The sequence below is a fragment of the Dipodomys spectabilis genome, unplaced genomic scaffold, assembly GCF_019054845.1.
Source record: "Dipodomys spectabilis isolate Male_0828 unplaced genomic scaffold, ASM1905484v1 ptg000693l, whole genome shotgun sequence".
NCBI classification, from domain to species: Eukaryota; Metazoa; Chordata; class Mammalia; order Rodentia; family Heteromyidae; genus Dipodomys; species Dipodomys spectabilis.
The window spans coordinates 42598-70296 of record NW_024871370.1 but is presented as its reverse complement, the minus strand read 5'-3'; the positions used below and the strand labels follow the sequence as shown (position 1 = coordinate 70296).

Below are 27699 nucleotides of genomic sequence, written 5' to 3'. Positions count from 1 at the left end.
ACTCCTGTTTGCGTTTTTGTGTTTTAAGATGGGACCTTGCTACATAGCTCAGGATCCCTTCACGCTTCCATCCTCCACCTCCTAGATTCTGGCCCACAGTACTGTGCAGCACACCCATCCTGGCTCCCTACTTCAGCATCTGAGGTCAAAAACTAAAGTCCCATTGTCCAGACTGGAAACCAGACACATGAGAATTCCATTGGTAAGCTTTGGTTCAGCTGGTGTAGACAGATCCTCATTATAGTTGCACAGCCCCAGTCCCAGTCCCTCCCAGGAGGGCTCAGATCCATCCCTGCCCCACCCTCCAAAACCCAGGATGGGAAGGTGGCGACTTCCCTCTCCTGCTCTTTGCTATGTGGCAGGCCTTACTGAACTCCCCGGGAGCAGCAGGGGGCCCGGTGTCGGCACCGCAGTGGGCACGGACACCCTGACCCCTGCATGCGAAAGAGCGTGGCACCAGCACCCACCCACTGTGCCCGGTGACCTTGACCGCCCGCAGGAGGTGGGACAGGGCTTCCACCAGCTCCTTCTGCCTCCTAGCCGTGATGAGATGGTGGTTGTGGTTCAGGATATAGACGGCGGCGTTCTGCACAATCCAGGCCTCCCCGATCTCCTGCCCAATGTCCGCAGAGCGCAGCCAGCTATTCATGGCATACTGGGACAGGTTTTCTATCCAGGTTCTGCAAACACACCACCACAAAGGCTCAGCTTGACGCCAAGCCTTTCCCAGAGGTGCCATGGCTTCCTGGAGGCCGTCCCTCCAAGGTGTGCACCTGCAGCCCAGGGCACAGACCATGCCCGGGGAGGTCCCCAGTGCACCCGGCCACATCTGTGCGGCTCTGAGCGGCCACTGCACATGATCTTCTGCACTTCCTCCCCAGGGCCCTCTGCACTTCCTCCCCAGGGCCTTCTGCACTTCTTCCCCAAGGCCTTCTGCACTTCCTCCCCATGGCCTTCTGCACTTCCTCCCCAGGGCCTCCTGCACTTCCTCCCCTGTGGCCTTCTGCACTTCCTCCCGATGGCCTCCTGCACTTCCTCGCCCAGAGCCTTCTGCACTTCCTCCCTGTGGCCTTCTGCACTTCCTCCCCATGGCCTCCTGCACTTCCTCCCCCAGAGCCTTCTGCACTTCCTCCCCCATGGCCTCCTGCACTTCCTCCCCAAGGCCTTCTGCACTTCCTCCCCAGGGCCTTCTGCACTTCCTCCCCAGGGCCTTCTGCACTTCCTCCCCCATGGCCTTCTGCACTTCCTCCCCAGGGCCTCCTGCACTTCCTCCCCATGGCCTTCTGCACTTCCTCCCCATGGCCTTCTGCACTTCCTCCCCAGAGCCTTCTGCACTTCCTCCCCCATGGCCTTCTGCACTTCCTCCCCATGGCCTTCTGCACTTCCTCCCCCATGGCCTTCTGCACTTCCTCCCCCATGGCCTTCTGCACTTCCTCCCCCATGGCCTTCTGCACTTCCTCCCCAGAGCCTTCTGCACTTCCTCCCCCATGGCCTTCTGCACTTCCTCCCCATGGCCTCCTGCACTTCCTCCCCCATGGCCTCCTGCACTTCCTCCCCAGGACCTTCTGCACTTCCTCCCCAGGGCCTTCTGCACTTCCTCCCCAGGGCCTTCTGCACTTCCTCCCCAGGGCCTTCTGCACTTCCTCCCCAAGGCCTTCTGCACTTCCTCCCCATGGCCTCCTGCACTTCCTCCCCAAGGCCTTCTGCACTTCCTCCCCCAGGGACTTCTGCACTTCCTCCCCAGGGCCTTCTGCACTTCCTCCCCAAGGCCTTCTGCACTTCCTCCCCATGGCCTCCTGCACTTCCTCCCCAAGGCCTTCTGCACTTCCTCCCCAGGACCTTCTGCACTTCCTCCCCCGTGGCCTTCTGCACTTCCTCCCCATGGCCTTCTGCACTTCCTCCCCCATGGCCTTCTGCACTTCCTCCCCAGGGCCTTCTGCACTTCCTCCCCCGTGGCCTTCTGCACTTCCTCCCCAGGGCCTCCTGCACTTCCTCCCCCATGGCCTTCTGCACTTCCTCCCCATGGCCTTCTGCACTTCCTCCCCCATGGCCTTCTGCACTTCCTCCCCAGGGCCTTCTGCACTTCCTCCCCAAGGCCTTCTGCACTTCCTCCCCATGGCCTCCTGCACTTCCTCCCCAAGGCCTTCTGCACTTCCTCCCCAGGACCTTCTGCACTTCCTCCCCAGGGCCTTCTGCACTTCCTCCCCAGGGCCTTCTGCACTTCCTCCCCAGGGCCTTCTGCACTTCATCCCCAGGACCTTCTGCACTTCCTCCCCAGGACCTTCTGCACTTCCTCCCCAGAGCCTTCTGCACTTCCTCCCCAGGGCCTTCTGCACTTCCTCCCCAGGGCCTTCTGCACTTCCTCCCCCAGAGCCTTCTGCACTTCCTCCCCCATGGCTTTCTGCACTTCCTCCCCATGGCCTCCTGCACTTCCTCCCCAAGGCCTTCTGCACTTCCTCCCCCAGGGCCTTCTGCACTTCCTCCCCAGGGCCTTCTGCACTTCCTCCCCAAGGCCTTCTGCACTTCCTCCCCATGGCCTCCTGCACTTCCTCCCCAAGGCCTTCTATACTTCCTCCCCAGGGCCTTCTGCACTTCCTCCCCCGTGGCCTTCTGCACTTCCTCCCCATGGCCTTCTGCACTTCCTCCCCCATGGCCTTCTGCACTTCCTCCCCAGGGCCTTCTGCACTTCCTCCCCCGTGGCCTTCTGCACTTCCTCCCCAGGGCCTCCTGCACTTCCTCCCCCGTGGCCTTCTGCACTTCCTCCCCAGGGCCTTCTGCACTTCCTCCCCATGGCCTTCTGCACTTCCTCCCCCATGGCCTTCTGCACTTCCTCCCCAGGGCCTTCTGCACTTCCTCCCCAAGGCCTTCTGCACTTCCTCCCCAGGGCCTCCTGCACTTCCTCCCCAAGGCCTTCTGCACTTCCTCCCCAGGACCTTCTGCACTTCCTCCCCAGGGCCTTCTGCACTTCCTCCCCAGGGCCTTCTGCACTTCCTCCCCAGGGCCTTCTGCACTTCCTCCCCCAGAGCCTTCTGCACTTCCTCCCCCATGGCCTTCTGCACTTCCTCCCCAGGGCCTTCTGCACTTCCTCCCCAGGGCCTTCTGCACTTCCTCCCCAGGGCCTTCTGCACTTCCTCCCCAGGGCCTTCTGCACTTCCTCCCCAGGACCTTCTGCACTTCCTCCCCAGGGCCTCCTGCACTTCCTCCCCCGTGGCCTTCTGCACTTCCTCCCCCATGGCCTTCTGCACTTCCTCCCCATGGCCTTCTGCACTTCCTCCCCAGGACCTTCTGCACTTCCTCCCCAGGGCCTTCTGCACTTCCTCCCCAAGGCCTTCTGCACTTCCTCCCCAGGGCCTTCTGCACTTCCTCCCTCAGAGCCTTCTGCACTTCCTCCCCCATGGCCTTCTGCACTTCTTCCCCATGACCTTCTGCACTTCCTCCCCAGGGCCTTCTGCACTTCCTCCCCAGGGCCTTCTGCACTTCCTCCCCAGGACCTTCTGCACTTCCTCCCCAGGGCCTTCTGCACTTCCTCCCCCGTGGCCTTCTGCACTTCCTCCCCCATGGCCTTCTGCACTTCCTCCCCATGGCCTTCTGCACTTCCTCCCCCATGGCCTTCTGCACTTCCTCCCCAGGGCCTTCTGCACTTCCTCCCCAAGGCCTTCTGCACTTCCTCCCCATGGCCTCCTGCACTTCCTCCCCAAGGCCTTCTGCACTTCCTCCCCAGGACCTTCTGCACTTCCTCCCCCAGGGCCTTCTGCACTTCTTCCCCATGACCTTCTGTACTTCCTCCCCAGGGCCTTCTGCACTCCCTCCCCCAGGGCCTTCTGCACTTCCTCCCCAGGACCTTCTGCACTTCCTCCCCAGGGCCTTCTGCACTTCCTCCCCATGGCCTTCTGCACTTCCTCCCCAGGACCTTCTGCACTTCCTCCCCAGAGCCTTCTGCACTTCCTCCCCATGGCCTTCTGCACTTCTTCCCCATGACCTTCTGCACTTCCTCCCCAGGGCCTTCTGCACTTCCTCCCCAGGGCCTTCTGCACTTCCTCCCCAGGACCTTCTGTACTTCCTCCCCATGGCCTCCTGCACTTCCTCCCCAAGGCCTTCTGCACTTCCTCCCCATGGCCTCCTGCACTTCCTCCCCAAGGCCTTCTGCACTTCCTCCCCATGGCCTTCTGCACTTCCTCCCCATGACCTTCTGCACTTCCTCCCCATGGCCTCCTGCACTTCCTCCCCAAGGCCTTCTGCACTTCCTCCCCAGGACCTTCTGCACTTCCTCCCCCAGGGCCTTCTGCACTTCTTCCCCATGACCTTCTGTACTTCCTCCCCAGGGCCTTCTGCACTTCCTCCCCCAGGGCCTTCTGCACTTCCTTCCCAGGACCTTCTGCACTTCCTCCCCAGGGCCTTCTGCACTTCCTCCCCATGGCCTTCTGCACTTCCTCCCCAGGACCTTCTGCACTTCCTCCCCAGAGCCTTCTGCACTTCCTCCCCATGGCCTTCTGCACTTCTTCCCCATGACCTTCTGCACTTCCTCCCCAGGGCCTCCTGCACTTCCTCCCCATGGCCTTCTGCACTTCCTCCCCATGGCCTCCCGCACTTCCTCCCCAGAGCCTTCTGCACTTCCTCCCCCGTGGCCTCCTGCACTTCCTCCCCAGGGCCTTCTGTACTTCCTCCCCATGGCCTTCTGCACTTCCTCCCCAGGGCCTCCTGCACTTCCTCCCCCATGGCCTTCTGCACTTCCTCCCCAGGGCCTTCTGCACTTCCTCCCCATGGCCTTCTGCACTTCCTCCCCATGGCCTCCTGCACTTCCTCCCCCATGGCCTTCTGCACTTTCTCCCCAGGGCCTTCTGCACTTCCTCCCCAGGGCCTTCTGCACTCCTCCCCCATGGCGGTCATTTCCTCCCCTGTGGCGTTCATTTCCTCCCCCGTGGCGGTCATTTCCTCCCCTGTGGCAGTCTCTGCACTTCCTCCCCCGTGGCGGTCATTTCCTCCCCCGTGGCGGTCATTTCCTCCCCTGTGGCAGGTCCTCCTCCTATGGAGCTCTTCCTGGTCTCTTGGCTCCTCCCCTGGCCTGAGCTCTTGGCCCTTCACTCACCTGTTTTGGATAGCGGCCGGCCTGGGGTCCTTGCTGGGCTATCCTTGTCCACCCTGCATCCCCCTCCCCCTGTGAGCTACCTGACACCGTCTACCTCACACATAGGCAGCAGGACACACTCAGGGCGGGGTCTTTCGAGGTCACCCAGTGTTTGCACCTGTGGGGACAGTCTGCCCTGCTGGCCTAGGCTGGGCAATCTTTTCTGTCAAGGGTCAGATACTAAGAGTGTTAGACCTCGTGAGCCATTAGAGGTCTGTTGCATGATTTTTTTCCTGCTTTTTAAAATAATGTTTGAATTGTCAAAGCCAGCCTTATCTTGAGGGAAGAAACACATGAAAACAGGCAAGGCCTCGTGATGGAGGCAGACGGCCAGGTGAGAGCCTGACCTGTATGTGATCCATTCTGGGTTGGTGTCTGGGGGCTCCGGCACGTAGCCAGCTGGGTGCTGGCTGGTGTCCTCAGGGGGAATGGCCCGGTTATTCAGCTCCACACCTTCTGAACGCAGCAAGTGGACCGTGGCCTGCAGGAAATGGGCAGCAGGAGATGGGACCTATCCTTACAGTTTACTATGGAAAAGCCAAAGACAAGGAAGAGACCTGCATGATGAGCCCCAACCCCATGCTGAGATAAACCCCTCCTGCACCCCATGACCTGGCACTTCACCCCAACCCCTCCCCCCATGACCTGTCCCTTCACCCCCAACTCCTCCCCCCATGACCTGGCACTTCACCCCCAACCCCTCCCCATAACCTGGCACTTCACCCCAACCCCTTCTCCCCCCCATGCCCTGGCACTTCACCAACAACCCCTCCCCCCCATGACCTGTCCCTTCACCCCCAACCCCTCCTCCCCATGACCTGTCCCTTCACCCCCAACCCCTCCCCCCCATGACCTGTCCCTTCATCAACAACCCCTCCCCCCCATGGCCTGTCCCTTCACCCCAACCCCTCCCCCCATGACCTGTCCCTTCACCAACAACCCCTCCCCCCCATGACCTGTCCCTTCACCCCCCAACCCCTCCCCTCCATGACCTGGCACCTCACCCCAACCCCTCCCCCCATGACCTGGCACTTCACCCCCAACCCCTCCCCCCCATGACCTTTCAGTTCATTTTAAAGCTATGTGTCTCAGGGGAGCATGCCTCTCAGGCCTCTGACCCTCCTCTCCTTCCCGGTTGTCAGTGGCCCACTACTGGCTGCGCTGTTCCGAGGTGGCCGCAGAAGCCTCTTCTGCAGGGTTGAAGGCCGGCCTGCCCGGGGTGGGCGGCCCCCTGTCAGGGCCCCCTGTGCTCACAGACAGCTGTCTCCCTCAGGCTCTTTGCATCAGCTCCAACCCTGAGTCCTAGCACCCAGGGGTGGGCTGGCTGTGCCTGTCCCCAAGGACATCCACTGGGTGAGACCACCTTGGCTGGCCCCAGGGCTCCAAGAATCCTGACATTTCAGAGGTCTCCCAGGTCCTCGGGGTGCCGGCTCAGGGAAGAGCTGAAGGCTCCCAGCAGGAGTCACCCACTCGCTATAACTTCATCCTCCAAGAGAGGTGACATACACTATCCTACCTGTGTGGCCTTGGACTTAGGGTTCAAAATCCTTTCTTGTTCTTTCTTTTTTTTCTGCCAGTATTGAGACTTGAACTCAAGGGCCCACACTCTTGTTCAGGTTTTTCCACCCATGGCTAGCATTCTACGATGTGAACCGTGCCTCCAACTGCAATTTCTGTTGGTTAGTTGGAGCTAAGAGTCTTGATATCTCGTCTGCCTCATCTGACCCTGAACTGAGTCCCAGATCGCGGCCTCCTCGGGAGCTGGGACTATAGATGCAACCCACTTGTGCCCAGCACAGAAATTATTTCTAACAAAAATTTTTACATCAATTCCAAGTGTATCAGAGACTCAATGTCACACCCCAAACTGAAACTACTGCAAGAGAGAGTAGAACTTACACATATAGATAGAAACTTCCTGAATAGAGCCCTGGGGACACAACAGATAGGAGAGACTTGACAAGTGGGACTACATCAAAACAGTTTCTGCACAACTGAGGACATAGTCACTAAACTAGAAAGACAGCCAGCAGACTGGGAAAAGATCTTTACCAGCAACATATCAGACAAAGGCCTAATGTCTGATACATACAAGGAGCTCCAGAATCAAACCCCTTCCAAGCCTAATAAGCCAATCACTAAATGGCAAAGTAGCTAAGGAGAGACTTCTCAGAAGAAGAGGTGAGAATGGCAAAGAAAGAAGAAATGCTCATCGTCCCTGGCCATAAGGGAAATGCAATCCAAAACAACTCTGAGATTCCATCTCACCCCAGCTGGATCGGTCAGCATTGTGAATTCAAACAACAAATGCCGGTGGGGATGTGGGGGAAAAGGAACCCTACGGCACTGCTGGTAATGTAACCTAGCACAACCACTTCGGACAAGGGGCTGGAGGCTCCTCAAAAACTAAACACAGACCTTCCCTACAACCCAGCCATAGCACTCCTGGGCATCTACCTTGACCATCAGTAGTCAGGATATAATAAGGACACCTGCACCTCCATGTTCACTGCTGCACTATTCACAATAGCCAGGATACAGAAACACCCCAGATGCCCACAATAGATGAGTGGATCCAAAAACGTAGTGCCTATACTCAGAATTTTACACAGCCATTAGAAAGAATAAAGTGATAGCTGGGTGCCCGTGGCTCATGCCTGTAATCCCAGGTACTCAGGAGGCTGAGATCTGAGGATCATGGTTCAAAGCCAGCCTGGGCATGAACATCTGTGAGACTTATCTCCAATAAACCACCAGAAAACCAGAAGTGGCACTGTGGCTCAAGTGGTAGAGCAGTAGCCTTGAGCTAAAGAGCTGAGGGACAGTGTCCAGGCCCAAAGTTCAAGCCCTATGACCAACAACAGCAACAAAAAAAATGGTATCATTTTCAGGGAAATGGATGGAACTAGAACAAATCATGTTAAGTGAGGTAAGCCAAGCTCAGAGGGACACAAACAGCACATGTTCTCTCTGATATGCAGAAATTAGATCTAAAATGCACTGGGATATGACAAATTATTCAGGATTCTAGATACTCACCCAGTGAGACCAACAGAGGATGCTCTCAGGAGAGAAACACAAAGGCACAAAGCCTAAGTTTCTCCTCACATTTACAAAATATAATATGCATACAAACTCCAAGATATGGAAACAAGCCTTCTGGTTTTTTTCTTTTTCCCTTTCTTTTTCTTTTAGTTTTTTAGTTTCTAGTTTCTGTCTTCTTGACCGTGTGTCTGGTGCATTCAAGTGTACATCTTCAGGGGAGGGTACAGAATTCGAGGGAAAAAGGGTGAAAGCTTGCAGCAGTGGAGCTCACTGGACACTGATGAAGCTGACCGACATATACAATTGTGGGTGGAGATGGGTGGGAGGGACGGGGGAGAGTGAGGGAAGAGAAGACAGTACGGCAGGAAGAACCCGCAACCCCTCCCTCTATCACCGCTATAATGACAATACATTGGTTAAAAATGTACATCAACACACATCATGTTTCATGTTGACATATGTTTCTCCTCATAAATCTTCCAAGAACAGAACAGCTTAGCTTGGAAGCAGAACCAAGGGCCCTGGGCTACGTGTTTGTAAAGTGTGAGTGGTGGCCAAGTCTGGTGTCTACAATGGCCCAGCCTCCGCAGACACGAGAAATTCCCCTCTGCACTGACGAACCCCACCCAGGGACGCACCTCGCCACTGATGAACCCCACTTCCGCGAACTTCCTCAGCAGGTCCTGGGAAACGTGCTTCTGGTGACTCATGGAAGCCGGGCCCAGGACGTCATGCGCCGAGCCTTCAGTACCTTTCCTCTTCCGTGCTGCGGGGGCAGCAATCGAGAAGATTGGCCTCTGTCTCTCCCTTTCGGCGGTACCGGGGTTTGAACTCAGGTCCTTGCGCTTGTTAGGCAGGAACCCTAACACTAGGCTACTCCATCAGCCCTCTGTGCATTGGCTAGTTAAAGATTTTTCTCGTTTCAAGTTTGAGCCCGCCTGGCCAGGCCAGGGTGCCATTTGTGCCTCTGTAAGCAGCCAGCGCGACGGTGTGTGGGCAGCCGCTCCCAACCACTGGTGGGGAGGGAAACTGGGAAGCTCTCGCCCTGGCGGGCCTTCTACTGAGCTTTCCCTCTCTCCAGGCCTCCATTACAGGCAATTACAGGCTTGAGCCTCTGCATACGACTTCAGACACAAAAACACAAGAATTCCTGGCCTGCTCTGTTGCCTGTGCCTCTGCCCAGCACGGTGCCAGGTGAACCCAGACAGACAGCACGGGGCTCTCTGAGGTGATCACGGTGCCCTACCAGGCTGGCAGCTCAGGCCGGAGCAGCGCCAGTGGGTGGCGATGGTGCAGAACGCTGCTGCTGTCATGGTCACCGTCACCTGCTTTCTGGAGCCACCTACCAGTGCCCCGGAGGTCCAGCATCCGGGAGATGGGCCCAAGGCCCCGGAGATCCCCTCCCCCACAGGGCTTAATGCCCCTCGGACAAAATGCCCCAGGATCTGCACAGAACCACCGCCCCTCCCCCGGGCGGTATCTTCTGAGGTGAACACAGGTGAGCACTCTGAACATGGTATCGGCGTATGATCCTGCTTTCTACCAGAAGGGGTGCTGAAGCCCCGTGCAAGGCCAGAGGCCCTGCGGCTACTGCCTGCCTGCCTCTGGAGGCCGCAGGCATGGAGGCATTACAGCCTCTGCTGGTGCCTTCTGTGGAGTCAGACCTCCGGGGAACCAGTGGGACCCCAGGCCCAGTCTGCCCTGCTCCTCCCTGGGGACCAGTGGGACCCCAGGCCCAGCCTTCCCTACTCCTCCCTGGGGACCAGTGGGACCCCAGGCCCAGCCTGCCCTGCTCCTCCCTGGGGGTCAGGGGGACCCCAGGCCCAGCCTGCCCTGCTCCTCCCTGGGCCCAGGGTGGGTGTCCAACCTCGCCTCATTCTCAACGGTTTCCAGGCTTTGATGTTGTCATAGAGGAGGCAGAAGCGGCAGGCGGCCCGGCAAACATCCCACACGCCCTGCTTCCGAGCAACCTTGGCCAACTCCGTCCAAATCTGAATCCTGGCCACCAAGGTCCCAGAGAGCAGGCAGAGGGGAAGTCAGAAAGCAAGGACAGCATGGTTGCTGAAGGTTCTCAAGAGTGACCTCCAGACACAGTGCACTCTTGGCTGTGGTGGGACAGCCTGGTCGGAGGGGTGGGGGCTGGGTGCTCAGGGCTGGGTGGTCCTGGGGTGAGGCTGGGTGCTCAGGGCTGGGTGGTCTCAGGTGGGGCTGGGTGCTCAGGGCTGGGTGGTCCTGGGGTGAGACTGGATGCTCAGGGCTGGGTGGTCCTGGGGTGAGACTGGGTGCTCAGGGCTGGGTGGTCCTGGGGTGAGACTGGGTGCTCAGGGCTGGGTGGTCCTGGGGTGGGGCTGGGTGCTCAGGGCTGGGTGGTCCTGGGGTGAGACTGGGTGCTCAGGGCTGGGTGGTCTCAGGTGGGGCTGGGTGCTCAGGGCTGGGTGGTCCCGGGGGCTGGGTGCTCAGGGCTAGGTGGTCTTGGGGTGAGGCTGAGTGCTCAGGGGTGGGTGGTCTTGGGTGAGGCTGGGTGCTCAGGGCTGGGTGGTCCTGGGGTGAGGCTGGGTGCTCAGGGCTGGGTGGTCTCAGGTGGGGCTGGGTGCTCAGGGCTGGGTGGTCCTGGGGTGAGGCTGGGTGCTCAGGGCTGGGTGGTCTCAGGTGGGGCTGGGTGCTCAGGGCTGGGTGGTCTCAGGTGGGGCTGGGTGCTCAGGGCTGGGTGGTCTCAGGTGGGGCTGGGTGCTCAGGGCTGGGTGGTCTCCAGGGCTACCTCTCCTTTTCATTTTCGCTCCCCAGGCGCCGCAGGTGTCCGATCGCCTTGTCCACACTGATGATGTGATGCCGGGCCTTTGCACACAGGCTGGAAAACCGGCCCTTGATTTTCCCAATGGAAACTGAGAGCAGAAACAAAGGACAGCAGAGGACATGGGTGTAAGGCCTCTGTTCCTGGGAGACACTGGTGACGGCAGCAGGCAGAGGCCCTGAGGGGCTGCGTGGGCTCCTGGGCGCCCAGCGGATCCAGGCGGGCACTCGCTGCCTGTCTTTGGATGGTGGTAGGGATGAGCTGGTGGGAGGTGTGCCCCGATCCGAAGCCAGCATGCCCTGGCTCCCCTCCACTGCACAGAGCAGTCCCGCCTCTCCCCGTCAGAAGTGCCAGGCTCCGATCTGTCTCTTGCTGCCCCCTGGCAATGCCCAACACCCGTTCCAGATGCGGCAGTCTTATCTGCTTGATGCAGGAGTTCTGAACCCACTGCAGTTTTTTCTAGATAAAGAACATGCTCTCAGAGCTCACCATTTCACCACGGGCCAGCTGCCTGGCCGCCTGCTGTGGACAGAGGGCCTGGGCTGGCCTCACACCCTCCCCCACAGCCTCAGGCAGCAGTGTTCCCTGCTGACCAGCTCAGATGTCCGGTCTGGGAGCCCCACGCCTACTGGGCTCCGGTACCATAAGGTGCTGGTCCACAAGGCATTGGCACCATCACCATTAGCAGCATCCACAGGGCACCGGAGGCACAGGCCCACCTCTGACTAAAATAAAGCAAAACAGGTGCCCCCGTGATGTCAACAGACATCTACAGCTGCTCTGCAGCGGATCCTCTGGCACCTTGGGATGAGAGGACCAGGAGAGGCGACACAGCCCAACAGGCCCAGCCCTCCCGGGCTGCCACCACAGCATCAGCCTTCCTGGTGCATGGAGGGACCTCCCCAGCTTGCCCCCACCCACGTGGACTGTCAGCCTCTGATTCCCACTGTCAGCCTCTGAGTCAGACACGGGCTAAAGGGGATGACACCTCTGCCTAGTGCAGGCCACCCGCTGCTCTACCACCACTGTCTTGTCCTGGACAGCGGGCTCCAAGGCCACAGCCAAGGGTTAGCGTGGCCCTGGATTGCATGCCGGGATTCCTTTAGAATCTCTCTGTGGAAAAAAGTATATGGCCCAGGTGAGTGGGTGTGCAACGGCCCGAGTGAGTGGGTGTGCGATGGCCTGGAGGAGTGGGTGTGCAATGGCCCAGGTGAGTGGGTGTGCAATGGTCTGGGGGAGTGGGTGTGCAATGGCCTGGGTGAGTGGGTGTGCAATGGTCTGAGGCAGTGGGTGTGTGATGGTCTGGGGGAGTGGGTGTGCGATGTCTTGGAGGAGTGGGTGTGCGATGGTCTGGGTGAGTGGGTGTGCAATGGTCTGGGGGAGTGGGTGTGCAATGGCCTGGGTGAGTGGGTGTGCAATGGTCTGGGGGAGTGGGTGTGCGATGTCTTGGAGGAGTGGGTGTGCGATGGTCTGGGGGAGTGGGTGTGCAATGGTCTGGGGGAGTGGGTGTGCGATGGTCTGGGGGAGTGGGTGTGCAATGGTCTGGGGGAGTGGGTGTGCGATGGTCTGGAGGAGTGGGTGTGCGATGTCTTGGAGGAGTGGGTGTGCGATGGTCTGGGGGAGTGGGTGTGTGATGGTCTGGGGAGTGGGTGTGTGATGGTCTGGGGGAGTGGGTGTGCAATGGTCTGGGAGAGTGGGTGTGCAATGGTCTGGGAGAGTGGGTGTGTGATGGCCTGGAGGAGTGGGTGTGCAATGGCCCAGGTGAGTGGGTGTGCAATGGTCTGGGGGAGTGGGTGTGCAATGGCCTGGGTGAGTGGGTGTGCAATGGTCTGGGGGAGTGGGTGTGCGATGTCTTGGAGGAGTGGGTGTGCGATGGTCTGGGGGAGTGGGTGTGCAATGGTCTGGGGGAGTGGGTGTGCGATGGTCTGGGGGAGTGGGTGTGCGATGGTCTGGGGGAGTGGGTGTGCAATGGTCTGGGGGAGTGGGTGTGCGATGGTCTGGAGGAGTGGGTGTGCGATGTCTTGGAGGAGTGGGTGTGCGATGGTCTGGGGGAGTGGGTGTGCGATGGTCTGGGGGAGTGGGTGTGTGATGGTCTGGGGAGTGGGTGTGTGATGGTCTGGAGGAGTGGGTGTGCGATGGTCTTGGGGAGTGGGTGTGCAATGGTCTGGAGGAGTGGGTGTGCAATGGTCTGGAGGAGTGGGTGTGCGATGGTCTGGGGGAGTGGGTGTGCGATGGTCTGGGAGAGTGGGTGTGTGATGGTCTGGGGGAGTGGGTGTGCAATGTCCTGGAGGAGTGGGTGTGCGATGGTCTTGGGGAGTGGGTGTGCAATGGTCTGGGGGAGTGGGTGTGCAATGTCCTGGAGGAGTGGGTGTGCGATGGTCTGGGGGAGTGGGTGTGCGATGGTCTGGAGGAGTGGGTGTGCGATGTCTTGGAGGAGTGGGTGTGCGATGGTCTGGGGGAGTGGGTGTGCGATGGTCTGGGGGAGTGGGTGTGCGATGGCCTGGAGGAGTGGGTGTGCGATGGTCTGGGGGAGTGGGTATGCAATGGTCTGGGGGAGTGGGTGTGCAATGGTCTGGGGGAGTGGGTATGCAATGGTCTGGAGGAGTGGGTGTGCGATGTCTTGGAGGAGTGGGTGTGCGATGGTCTGGGGGAGTGGGTGTGCGATGGTCTGGGGGAGTGGGTGTGCGATGGTCTTGGGGAGTGGGTGTGCAATGGTCTGGGGGAGTGGGTGTGCAATGGTCTGGAGGAGTGGGATATACTTAGGTCTGATCCAAGTAGCCACCCTGGGTGGGCAGTCCCAGGCAGTGTCCCTGGGCCTCAGGCCGCTCCACGGCCAAACCTGGCCTTTAGAGTAGCTATGTTTGCAGAGCCTCAGAATGCAGCCTTGCTGGGCAGAAGCAGGGAGGGCCGGCTCAAGGCAGCCCAGGCCCTGGGGCCCGGAGCCGAGGAGGAGCCTCTGAAGGTAAGGGCGCCCGGCTCTTGGCAGATGGAGCACTGCTCACCTCTGGCTTCGTTCTCGCTGTCCAGAACGATCTGGAAGGTATCAGGGGCCAGGGCCAGCCCTGCGTTCACCAGAAGCGCACGCTTCTTCCTCACACTGTCTTTGGGGTGCGTGGCTTTTTTGGCCTGTGGAAACAAGATTTGATATGGCGGGCACGGTGTGGGCAGTGGCTCTTCCTGGGACTTGTGAGAACTCTTGGCCTTTGGCTTTTGGTGCGGGGGCTGTGGGCCCTCTCCAGCCCCCTCCTAGGCCTAGCCCTGCGGCTTAGCCGGGGCCTGGGTCTTGGGGTGTGGGGCCCTGCCCTGCTACCTGCTGGATGGCCATGTTGGCCTTGTCCTCTGCGCGCTCTGGGGAGTGGTACAGCATGGTGCACAGGTGCATCCGGTTGAAGCCCATCCTGAGCTTGTCCTGGTAGACGCCCAGGGTGTCCAGGGCCGAGGCCTTGCGCAGGTGCTCCATGGCCGTCTCCAGCTGGTCCGCATCCTCCTCCATGTGCCCCAGCTCCATGTGCACTTGGCAGCGTAGCAGGGTCATGAGACTGGAGCGGGGGTGCGTGCGCGTCAGGAGGCCCTGCGGGAGCCCGCCAGGCACCAGCCTCCTCAGGCGGCTGCCCAGCCTCCTGCTTTCCAGCCTGTCAGTGCCCTGCCCTGAGGTGCCACGAACAGGGGCAGATGAATGGAGAGCATCTCTTCAGCCATTGGAAAACACAGAGCCAGTCCGGCAAGAGCCCTGGGCACTGGGGTGGGGGTGGGGGTGAAAGGCGGCAGGCGGGCCTGGCCCAGGCTGGCCCTGTCTGCTGCGCAAGGCTCTGGCATTCTGGCCAGTCTTTCATCTGTGCTCAGGGCAGAGGAGCTGGCTAAGGTGGGTGTGTGGCCCTCGAAGAGCGCGGCGCAGCATGGGGGCATGCAGGCTGCACCCCAACACCAGCACATGCAGCTGCTACCCCCCCACGAGCTGACAGCCCAGGGGGTGGCTGAATTGGAGCCCAGCCAGAGAGGGGCCACGAGGCAGGAAAACCACAACCAGCAGACTCACAGACAGAGTCCACACCGCCAGAAAGGGGCGTACGCAGCTGGCTGGGAGACCTGCAGACCAGTGCTTCTGCAGTGATTTCTGCTTCCTGCCCTCTCACAGGCCACACCACCACCACAGCATCAGCACAACCGGACCCAAGCCAGAAGGCAGTTGCTTCTTGGCACGGACACCAGGTAGCACCGGCTGAGGCCGCCGGCAGAGAGCAGGTGGGAGGGACAGAGAATGACGCAGGGTGTGAGGCGATCCAGAAGCATCACGCTCCTGAACTCATTTCCTGAACAGCAACTCCTTTGTATAATGACTTAAAGGTGGTAAAGTAGTGTTTAAGAAGAGAAAGCATGCAGGAAGGACCCTGGTGATGGCCCATGGCGGTGACCGCCGTAGAGGCCGCATCCTGCAAGCCGAGCTGGAGAGGTCAGGGCACAGGGTCTGGTTGCTATGGTGTGACACAAACTGCCTATAATGGCTCAAACAAAACCTACCACGACAGCTGGATTGATCACACTGGCCGGACGCTGCCAGGCGGAGTCCCAGCAGGACAAGAGCAGGAGACACACCTGAGCAGAACACGCAATAACCCTCCCGGACAACAAGACCCCCAGATGGCACTCAGAAGGACAAAATGCGAAGGTAACCTGTGGGAGGGCCAGGCACGCAGGTGGAGAGGGGGCGGCCCTCAGGGACACCGCCACTTGGAGGCTTCAATAACCAAAGTATGTCCACAAACCGAAGGAAAAACAGCATTAATGAATGAGCAGGTAGGGAATTTCATTAGAGACGGATGCAAACAGAAGGCAGAAGGAAGGAGTTGACAGAAATTACCTAGTGAGTGCAAGAGATTCAAAACACAGTGAAATCCTGGAGGGGCAGGGCCCGGGCCACATGTTAGTGGACTCGGAGGAAGAGGAATGGATTGAAGAAGCAATAGCTAATGACTTCTCAGAGCGGACAAAAGCATCACTTTACACACCCCGGAATTGCAGACACCCCCATACAGAATTTAAACAAAAGACCTTCTAGAAGCACCACAAGCACGGCCTTGGGAAGTAAAGTTAGAGACTAGAGGGTCCAGAGGAACCACGGCCGAGCTTCCTCAACTTTCCAACAGACCAGTGGATACAGCGCCTGCGTCCAGCCCGCGGGGACTATGAAGGGGGGTCGCTGCAGCCAGTGTCCACCTGCCATGCCTTGCTGGAGGGGGAGGTAACGCAGATGAGCTCTGCTCTGTGGGACACTGGAACTGGCAAAGAGGGGTAAATCCAAGCAGCCGCTGTTTTCCTGAAGTTACAGGTCTGTGCCACGGGACCAGTGGGAGGCAAAGGTCTGAACCAGACCAAGGGCATGCCACACTGCTCTGGAGATGCCCGGCCCCTAGCTGCACAGTGGAGAGGCCACAGAGCCAACCAGGAAAGATAGAGGAGTCTCAGAATGCACATGAGCCCCAGAGGAGGCCGCAGGGAGTCGGCGGCATGGAGAGCATCCCACAGCACGCCGGTCACGGCACCAGCCCCAGGCCGCAGGAGCAGGGCCGACCCCAGCCTCTGCGGTCCTCAGAGCCACGCAGAGAACAGGGCCCGGAGACCCCGGAGCCAAGGCAGGACACACGCCCAGCTGCCAGACAAAAATCCAGAAGCCACACAATCAGAGGGGACCCCGTGCCCGGGAGCCGCCGCGGCTGGGTGGGTCTCAGGAGAGAGTTCTCCCAGAATAAGATAAGCAAGCCCAGCACCCCAGGCCCTGGCCCACCATGGTTATCTTACCCAGAGTTTAAGGGGGAATCACGAGTAGACCACACACTTTGGAAAATGACTTTGAACAGACACATGACAACTCATTTTACAAAGGCCATGTGCCCTGTATGAAGCCTGCCAGAGAAGGGTGCTTGGAGCAGGGCTGTTGCGCAAGGAGACAGGTGAGCACGTTAAGAATGGGAAGACGCTCACCCTGGGCCTAAGGGAAGTGTGGAGTATCAACTGCCGGGTACAGACACCTGCGTGTCTGTGTGTCTGAGGATGCGCTCACAGGAAAGGCTAAACTTGACCAGGAAGTGGAGCACGGGGGGGGGGGGGGTGAGAATCCCACAGCATCTGCAGAGCACGGGGGGGGGGGGTGAGAATCTCACAGCATCCGCAGGCAGAGCACGGGGCGCGGGGGGGGGGGGTGAGAATCCCACAGCATCCGCAGGCAGAGCACAGGGCGGGGGGGTGAGAATCCCACAGCATCCGCAGGCAGAGCACGGGGCGGGGGGGGGGGTGAGAATCCCACAGCATCCGCAGGCAGAGCACGGGGCGGGGGGGGTGAGAATCCCACAGCATCCGCAGGCAGAGCACGGGGCGGGGGGGGGGGGGTGAGAATCCCACAGCATCCGCAGGCAGAGCACGGGGCGGGGGGGTGAGAATCCCACAGCATCCGCAGGCAGAGCACGGGGCGGGGGGGTGAGAATCCCACAGCATCCGCAGGCAGAGCACGGGGCGGGGGGGTGAGAATCCCACAGCATCCGCAGGCAGAGCACGGGGGGGGGGGCGGGGGGGGGGTGAGAATCCCACAGCATCTGCAGGCAGAGCACGGGGGGGGGTGGGGGGGGTGAGAATCCCACAGCATCCGCAGGCAGAGCACGGGGCGGGGGGGGGGCGGGGGGGGTGAGAATCCCACAGCATCCGCAGGCAGAGCACGGGGGGGGGGGGTGAGAATCCCACAGCATCCGCAGGCAGAGCACGGGGCGGGGGGGGGCGGGGGGGGGTGAGAATCCCACAGCATCCACAGGCAGAGCACGGGGGGGGGGGTGGTGAGAATCCCACAGCATCCGCAGGCAGAGCACGGGGCGCGGGGGGGGGGTGAGAATCCCACAGCATCCGCAGGCAGAGCACGGGGCGGGGGGGGGGGCGGGGGGGGTGAGAATCCCACAGCATCCGCAGGCAGAGCACAGGGCGGGGGGGGGGGGTGAGAATCCCACAGCATCCGCAGGCAGAACGGGGTGGGGGGGGTGAGAATCCCACAGCATCCGCAGGCAGAGCACGGGGCGGGGGCGGGGGGGGGCGGGGGGGGGTGAGAATCCCACAGCATCCGCAGGCAGAGCACGGGGCGGGGGGGGGCGGGGGGGGCCGGGAATCCCACAGCATCCGCAGGCAGAGCACGGGGCGGGGGCGGGGGGGGGGCGGGGGGGGTGAGAATCCCACAGCATCCGCAGGCAGAGCACGGGGCGGGGGGGGGGGGCGGGGGGGGCCGGGAATCCCACAGCATCTGCAGGCAGAGCACGGGGCGGGGGTGGGGCGGGGGGGGGTGAGAATCCCACAGCATCCGCAGGCAGAGCACGGGGTGGGGGGGGGGCGGGGGGGGCCGGGAATCCCACAGCATCTGCAGGCAGAGCACGGGGCGGGGGGGGTGAGAATCCCACAGCATCTGCAGGCAGAGCACGGGGCGGGGGGGGGCGGGGGGGGTGAGAATCCCACAGCATCCGCAGGCAGAGCACGGGGCGGGGGGGGGGGCGGGGGGGCCGGGAATCCCACAGCATCTGCAGGCAGAGCACGGGGCGGGGGCGGGGGGGGGGGCGGGGGGGGTGAGAATCCCACAGCATCTGCAGGCAGAGCACGGGGCGGGGGGGGGGGGCGGGGGGGGGCCGGGAATCCCACAGCATCCGCAGGCAGAGCACGGGGCGGGGGGGGGGGGGCGGGGGGGGCCGGGAATCCCACAGCATCTGCAGGCAGAGCACGGGGCGGGGGCGGGGGGGGGGGCGGGGGGGGGGGGTGAGAATCCCACAGCATCCGCAGGCAGAGCACGGGGCGGGGGGGGGGCGGGGGGGGTGAGAATCCCACAGCATCTGCAGGCAGAGCACGGGGCGGGGGCGGGGGGGGGGCGGGGGGGGGCCGGGAATCCCACAGCATCCGCAGGCAGAGCACGGGGCGGGGGGGGGGGGGCGGGGGGGGCCGGGAATCCCACAGCATCCGCAGGCAGAGCACGGGGCGGGGGGGGGGGCGGGGGGGGCCGGGAATCCCACAGCATCTGCAGGCAGAGCACGGGGCGGGGGCGGGGGGGGGGGCGGGGGGGGGGGTGAGAATCCCACAGCATCCGCAGGCAGAGCACGGGGCGGGGGGGGGGGCGGGGGGGGGTGAGAATCCCACAGCATCTGCAGGCAGAGCACGGGGCGGGGGGCGGGGGGGGGGCGGGGGGGGGCCGGGAATCCCACAGCATCCGCAGGCAGAGCACGGGGCGGGGGGGGGGGGCGGGGGGGGGCCGGGAATCCCACAGCATCCGCAGGCAGAGCACGGGGCGGGGGGGGGGGGCGGGGGGGGCCGGGAATCCCACAGCATCTGCAGGCAGAGCACGGGGCGGGGGCGGGGGGGGGGGCGGGGGGGGGGGGGGGTGAGAATCCCACAGCATCCGCAGGCAGAGCACGGGGCGGGGGGGGGGGCGGGGGGGGTGAGAATCCCACAGCATCTGCAGGCAGAGCACGGGGCGGGGGGCGGGGGGGGGGGCGGGGGGGGGCCGGGAATCCCACAGCATCCGCAGGCAGAGCACGGGGCGGGGGGGGGGGGCGCGGGGGGGGCCGGGAATCCCACAGCATCCGCAGGCAGAGCACGGGGCGGGGGGGGGGGGCGGGGGGGGCCGGGAATCCCCATCCGCAGGCAGAGCACGGGGCGGGGGGGGGGCGGGGGGGGCCGGGAATCCCACAGCATCCGCAGGCAGAGCACGGGGCGGGGGGGGGGGCGGGGGGGGGCCGGGAATCCCACAGCATCTGTAGGCAGAGCACGGGGCGGGGGGGGGGGGCGGGGGGGGGCCGGGAATCCCACAGCATCTGCAGGCAGAGCACGGGGCGGGGGGGGGGGGCGGGGGGGCCGGGAATCCCACAGCATCTGCAGGCAGAGCACGGGGCGGGGGGGGGGGGGCGGGGGGGGGCCGGGAATCCCACAGCATCTGCAGGCAGAGCACGGGGCGGGGGGGGGGGCGGGGGGGCCGGGAATCCCACAGCATCTGCAGGCAGAGCACGGGGCGGGGGGGGGGCGGGGGGGGGCCGGGAATCCCACAGCATCTGCAGGCAGAGCACGGGGCGGGGGGGGGGGCGGGGGGGGGCCGGGAATCCCACAGCATCTGCAGGCAGAGCACGGGGCGGGGGGGGGCGGGGGGGGCCGGGAATCCCACAGCATCCGCAGGCAGAGCACGGGGTGGGGGGGGGCGGGGGGGGGGCCGGGAATCCCACAGCATCTGCAGGCAGAGCACTAAACCACCAAAAGGAGAGGACCCTGAGGCAGCCAGTGGGAGGCGGGCTCCGGGGGGGCGCAGTGCGGTCTGCCTATGCTGCTGGGAGCCCGGGCGGGACAGCTAGCTCTGCCCCTCTCTGCGGACCCCCTGCTACCCTGCCACGGGCCCCGAAACCCCGCAAGGCCCAGGCGCCTACCTGTCCACCTTCTCCAGGATGTCGGCCACGTTGGTGAGCGGCCTGCGGAGGTGGTGCCTCAGGCTGTGCTGCAGCAGGGGCAGGCAGAGGTTCCACTGGGTGGTGCAGACCACCTGCACAGCCTGGGGGTCGCCCAGGCGGACAGCACGCTGCAGCACCAGGTCCAGCCTGTTGATGATGTCCAGCTGGTCCTGCAGGGCAGTGCGCCGTGAGGACCGTGAGCGAGGCAGCGGCTGGAAGCCAGAGCCCAGAGAGCTGTGTGGGGCCAGGCGGCAGGAAGGCCTGGGTCCACTGGACCGCTCCCTGGTCTCCAGGCCCGGGGAGCTTTGTGGCAGGGCACCGGTCTCTTCAGGATGTCTGCTGGCTTTAGCCTCTTTGCAGGTCCTTGTGTCTCTACTTCCTAACCTTTTCTCTAACTGGGGCCTGCTTCTTGTGTTACTGTCCAAATAACACCCTCTCTGGTTTGTCCTTCGGACCCTTCTCCACAGAGAGGCTGCGGGCTGGGCTGTCAGGACTCAGCCAGCTCCAGGCCTGCCCTACACCACCGCCCAACCCCACCTGTTCATGCCGGCCCCTGCTCCTCCCTCTTGCTGCTCCTGAGCTGCAGGGTGGAGCCCTGTCTGGATGGAGCCAGTCTGCAAAGCCTCAGGACCAAAGCCGCAGCCCCTCCCAAGGGGAGGCACGCCACAGAGCCACAGTACTCAGCCCAGCCAGCCTGGGTTGTAGTCCCACCTCAGCACATGGCAGCCTGTGTCCTCCGTAAATCACTTCCAAGCCCGAGTCTCAGCTGTCCACTGACTGCCAGGCCACAGCTCAGGCAGTCCCAGCCATCCGTGACCACCCTGGGGTAGCCTGGCGTAGGTGGACACAGGCAGGCCCACTGGGGGACAGCACACACCCAGAACAGGGAGTGCGGGGTGTGTCCAGCCCTGGCCCTGTGCCCAGTCCCGCGGGGCAGCAAGCCTGGCTGTGCCCTGCTGGCACCACCCCCAAGCCACCGCGGGAAGGGAGCCTTGGCCCACATCAGAGCTGCCCAGCACTCTGTTCCCATCATGTTTTCCTTTTGGTGGAGGGCCAAATTCTTACAGAAGAAGAGTCGCTAGGAATTTCTAGACCCACTGTCACTAATGTTTGCAACTCCATACCCAGTCTCTGACCCCGCCTCCCCAGAGGCTGCGGCAGGCACCCTGAGCCGAGCCTGCTCTAGCCGGGCAGGGGCAGCAGGAGGCCCTGCCCCGCACAGGGGAGGCCCTGCCCCGCACAGAGCGCTCCCCCACAATGTGAGCCACGCTGACCACAGTCATCCAAGGGCACGTGATGCTAGGTATGGGGCGGCCTGGGCAGGGGGAGGCTCTGGTCAGTCTGCAGAAGGGTGGGGCTGGAACCATCAGAGACCCACCTGTGGCCCAGGGGCTCTGGCCTCCTTCCCGAGAGGCTGCACCCCACCCCTCCCCACAGTCCCTGTCCCGAGCACCACAAGCCAGGCCGTGTCCAGCAGTGGGGTCCAGACGCCACCGGCAGTGCCCTCAAGCCTGTCCTCAATGCAGTGACCCCCAGCCACCTGCAGAGCGGCATACACGGCTTTACCTCCACAGCATCTCGGAGGTAGACCTTCACTCTGCTTTCAAGGATCAGAGCCTCCAATTCACATTCCAGACATTCGATTTCAATGAGCTTTACAGAGTCCTGTGGATTCAAGAAGGAGACTTGTCATGAAAGCCACCACACATCCATTGATGTGAAGACCACATAAACCACGGCAGTGCACTGGGCAGAAGTTCAAGAAAGAGAACAAAGATGCTTAGGAGCATTGTTCAATGTTTCCAAAGATGAAAAAGGTTTCTGCGAGAAAGCTAACATCTTGTTGTTGTTCTTACCTTTGCAATGGGGGGGCTGGGAGAGGGGAGAAGCTCATTAATTGCAGTGGACCTTGAAGTTTTAAATAATTAAAACAATCCAGATAAACTGCTTCTAGAAATTTAGTAAGCATGCTTTCTTTTACTTCTGGCCTGGAGCCCTGGGCCAACAGCAAGGGCTGTGGATGTGTTTTGGGGTCCCTGTGCTCCTGGGCCACCCCGGTGAGGGACCAGCAATGTTCTCCTGTGGTCACCACCCCCCCGCCCCGTCAGCACCAAGGATTCCTGGAGCAGATCCAGCACCCAGCAACCGTGAGAGCCAACCAGAAAGTTCCTGCTTCTCATCATCCTCAGACAGCTCCGCTCTCCCTGCGACGTAGCGTTAGGCACCCTGTACCTGCCACAGGCGGCCTAGGCAGAGGAGTGCCTGCAGGTATCAAGAAGAACACTTCCATCTGCCTTTCAACTGCAGTTTTCATCTACTGATTTTTGGGGGGAGGTGATTCTTTTTAAATAGCCTCATTAAAATATACACTATATGAGCAAAAATATAACACTTTCTTTGTTTCTTTCTTCCTTTTCTGTCTTGTTGTTTATTTTTTTGCTGGGGCTTGAAATCAGGGCCTGGGCACTGTCCCCAGCCCTCCCCCTCCCGCCCCCCACCGACCTCCTGAACCACTGTCCAGCCCTGTCTAAGCGTCATCTGATGACCAGGGTAGAGACAAAGTTTCATTTCCATGGAAACAATGTTCTTAGTTCACACTCAAATGTACTAGTGGTCTCCCTCTTGCTGAGTGAACTGCTTCTTGTCTGTCCAGCCTCAGGCAGACTGTGAAGGTCTGTTGGTGTCCACCTCCATGGTAACTCGGGACGGGACACACAGCTGGTGGCCAGTACGACAGCGGGAGGCAGGCTGCAGCCTTTGACCCCATCATTTGTCATCTTACCCCCGTTCCAATCGGAGCCGCTGTGGCACTCAGGAAGGCCTCTCGTGGCTGCCGACGCTACAGGCAGGGCTACAGGAGGCCAGCACTCCTGATATTTGGGGTGCAAGCTCTCAAACATCCTCTGGAGAGCAGTGTTGTTTGTGTATGTGAGGGCCACATCTCATGGCATATGCTTGTAATTGCAGCAACAAAGGAGGGCAGCCTGGGAAGCTAGAACTAGACCTTATCAAAGACAAACTAAAAAGCCAAAGGGCTAGGGGTATAGCTCAAGTGGTAGAGAGTCTGTCTAGCAAGCCTGAAGCCTTCAGTTCAAAGCCCAGCATTAAAAGAAATAATCTTATGACATAAACAGAGTTAAATAGTAATGAAGTGCCCAGGTACTAAGGTTAGAGAGCAGTGATATATCACTCCTGAGGAATATTACATGAGCTGGAGGAACACGGAGGGCAGCATGGGCCCGGGCTGGTGGTGAAGGTGCACAGGAAAGACAGGTGGGAACTAAAGATGTCATGTGACCATGTACAGCCCTGTGCAGAGGGCCGGATGACCGTGCACAACACACATGAAGAGGACCAGATGATCGTGCACAACACACATGAAGAGGACCAGATGACCGTGTACAACATACATGAAGAAGACCTGAGACCACACACAACACACATGAAGAGGACCTGAGATCACACGCAACACACATGAAAAGAAGCAGATGACCATGCACAGCACACATGAAGAGGACCTGCGACCACACACAACACACATGAAAAGGACCTGAGATCACACGCAACACACATGAAAAGAAGCAGATGACCATGTACAACACACATGAAGAGGACTAGATGACCACGTACAACATACATGAAGAGGACCAGAGACTACACACAGCACACATGAAAAGGAGCAGATGACCACGTACAACACACATGAAGAGGACCAGATGACCATGCACAGCACACATGAAGAGGACCTGCGACCACACACAACACACATGAAAAGAAGCAGATGACCATGTACAACACACATGAAGAGGACCTGAGATCACACGCAACACACATGAAAAGAAGCAGATGACCATGTACAACACACATGAAGAGGACTAGATGACCACGTACAACATACATGAAGAGGACCAGAGACTACACACAGCACACATGAAAAGGAGCAGATGACCACGTACAACACACATGAAGAGGACCAGATGACCACACACAACACACATGAAGAGGACCTGAGATCACATGCAACACACATGAAAAGAAGCAGATGACCACGCACAGCACACATGAAGAGGACTAGATGACCACGTACAACATACATGAAGAGGACCTGCGACCACACACAACACACATAAAAGGACCTGAGATCACACGCAACACACATGAAAAGAAGCAGATGACCATGTACAACACACATGAAGAGGACCAGATGACCACGTACAACATACATGAAGAGGACCAGAGACTACACACAGCACACATGAAAAGGAGCAGATGACCACGTACAACACACATGAAGAGGACCAGATGACCATGTACAACACACAGGAAGAGGACCAGATGACCATGTACAACACACAGGAAGAGGACCAGATGACAACGTACAACACACATGAAGAGGACCTGCGACCACACACAACACACATGAAGAGGACCAGATGACCATGTACAACACACAGGAAGAGGACCAGATGACCATGTACAACACACAGGAAGAGGACCAGATGACAACGTACAACACACATGAAGAGGACCTGCGACCACACACAACACACATGAAGAGGACCAGATGACCACACACAGCACACATGAAAAGGAGCAGATAACCATGCACAGCATACATGAAGAGGACCAGATGACCACGTACAACACACATGAAGAAGACCAGATGACCACACACAGCATACATGAAGAGCACCAGATGACCATGTACAGTGCACATGAAGAGGACCTGCGACCACACACAGCACACATGAAGAGGAGCAGATGACCACACATAGCACACATGAAAAAGACCAGATGACCATGCACAGCACACGTGAAGAGGACTGATGACCAGGTACAATACATATGAAGAGGGACGGATGACCATGCAGTGCACATGACCAAGTACAACACACATGACAAGGGCCAGATGACCACACATGAGGAGGACTGTATGACCACGTGCAGCACACATGAAGAGGACCGATGACATGCACAACACACATGAAAAGGACCAGGTGACCACACACAGCATATGTGAAGAGCACCAGATGACCACGCACAGCATACATGAAAATCACCAGATGACCATGTACAGCACACATGAAGAGGACTGATGACATGCACAACACACATGAAAAGGACCAGATGACCACACACAGCATACATGAAGATCACCAGATGACCATGTACAATGCACATGAAGAGGACTGATGACATGCACAACACACATGAAAAGGACCAGATGACCACACACAGCATACATGAAGATCACCAGATAACCATGTACAGTGCACATGAAGAGGACTGATGACCATGTATAACACATATGAAGAGGACCAAGTGACTGTGCACAATGCACATGACCAAGTACAAAACACATGACAAGGACCAGGTGACACACACAGCATACGTGAATGATGACCATTTACAGTGCACATGAAGAGGACCAGATGACCACAGCACACATGAAGTGGACCGGATGACCACACACAACACACATGAAGAGGACCAGAGACTACATGCAACACACATGAAGAGGACCGATGACCACACACAACACACATGAAGAGGACCGATGACCATGCACAACACATATGAAGAGGGCCAGATGACCACAGCACACATGAAGTGGACCAGATGACCACACACAACACACATGAAGAGGACCAGATGACCACACACAACACACATGAAGTGGACCAATGACCATGCACAACACATATGAAGAGGGCCAGATGACCACAGAACACATGAAGTAGACCAGATGACCACACACAGCACACATGAAGAGGACCAGATGACCTCACACAACACACATGAAGAGGACCAGATGACCACACATAACACACATGAAGAGGACCAATGACCATGCACAACACACATGAAGAGGGCCAGATGACCATGCACAACACACATGAAGAGGGCCAGATGACTCTGCACAGTGCACATGACCATGCACAGCACACATGAAGAGGACCAGATGACCACGCACAGCACACATGACCATGTAAAATACACATGAAGAAGACCAGATGACCACGCACAGCACACATGAAGAGGACCAGATGACCATGCACAGTGCTTATGACAAGGACCAGATGACCATGTACAACACACATGAAAAGGACCAGATGACCACACACAACATACATGACCATGTACAATACACATGAAGAGGACTGGATGACCACGCACAGCACACATGTAGAGGACCAGATGACTGTGCACAGTGCACATGACCACATAAAACACACATGAAGAGGACCGGATGACCATGCACAGCACACGTGAAGAGGGCTGGAGGGTTTCTGCTGCCCATGTCATCAGTATGTTATATCATTAAGTCACTTACTTTGTCCTCGATTTCACTCAGATCTGAGATGCAGTCAGAGGCTACCCCCTGACATTTCAGGTCCAGAGAAAGATGAGCTAATTCAAAAAGCAAAGACATCCTGGAAAGAAATGAGAGGGCATTGGTTCAGCAGGGGTCAGGAAGAAAATCCACCTGGCCATGCTTACTGCCCACCTCTGTGCACACCGCTCATCTCTGTGTCTCTGCTCTGTTGGGACTCAGGCAGGAGCGACAGGTTGATATGAAATAATGACGAACCAAGGCGCTGCTGGGCCTGTGTGCTGGCTGCCTTCCCCAGTGACAGCCTGGCTGCTCCCCCCGCCCTCCGTGCTGGGCCTCACATGCTGCGTTGTCCCCACCCAGTCCCCTGGGCAGAGCAGGGCCACATAGATTCGTCAGGATGCTGCCCTGCACAGCACCCATGCTGATGGCTGGGTGAGGAGCCAGGTGGCCCGGGGAGGGGCAGCCTTCTGCTTGGACAGTGCTCAGGCCATCTGGGATTTCACAAATGGCCTTCAGTGCAGCTGGCCAGCTTATGTTAAATGTGTTGGAAGCACAAGGGCCTGTGGTAGCCAATCGGCTTTGAAAAGGGACCAGGTTGTAGAAGAAACAGTATAGCTTAATATTCCTCACAGGCGGTGAGGATGAACGGAGAGTGTACTGTGCGCAGACTGGGCCGGGCCTGCTGGCCTCATGCCTGCCCATTGCTCTGTGGAGACTCTTCCACAGTACCTGGTTTGAAAGCCACCAGGTGCTGGCAGCCTCTGTCTGGGCAGCGGATAGACCTTGTGAGGCTCTCAGATAGAGAGAGACCTCCAGGGTCCTCTGAGCCTCACCCTCAGTGACTCAGTTCAGCATGGAGCACTGGGCTGGTGGGAGTCAATGCTATCCAACATCCAACTCATGTTAAATATAACATTTCTGCTAGCAAAATCTATAAAATCGAAATGGTAGT

At 59.8% G+C, this 27699-nt stretch overlaps 1 protein-coding gene across 1 annotated transcript in view; it reads right to left on the bottom strand.

The window, feature by feature from the left end:
- The window catches only part of Cfap46 (cilia and flagella associated protein 46), a 103569-nt gene that overhangs the window by 60548 nt on the left and 15322 nt on the right, over window positions 1-27699 (bottom strand). The window contains exons 9-18 of the mRNA XM_042672300.1: window positions 26745-26844; window positions 21977-22075; window positions 20390-20580; window positions 14272-14500; window positions 13964-14087; window positions 10929-11052; window positions 10038-10168; window positions 8809-8936; window positions 5473-5606; window positions 468-680 (exon numbers count right to left, since the gene is read on the bottom strand). Coding sequence (XP_042528234.1) covers window positions 468-680; window positions 5473-5606; window positions 8809-8936; window positions 10038-10168; window positions 10929-11052; window positions 13964-14087; window positions 14272-14500; window positions 20390-20580; window positions 21977-22075; window positions 26745-26844 — 1473 coding nt within the window. The remainder of the gene's footprint in view (window positions 1-467; window positions 681-5472; window positions 5607-8808; window positions 8937-10037; window positions 10169-10928; window positions 11053-13963; window positions 14088-14271; window positions 14501-20389; window positions 20581-21976; window positions 22076-26744; window positions 26845-27699) is intronic.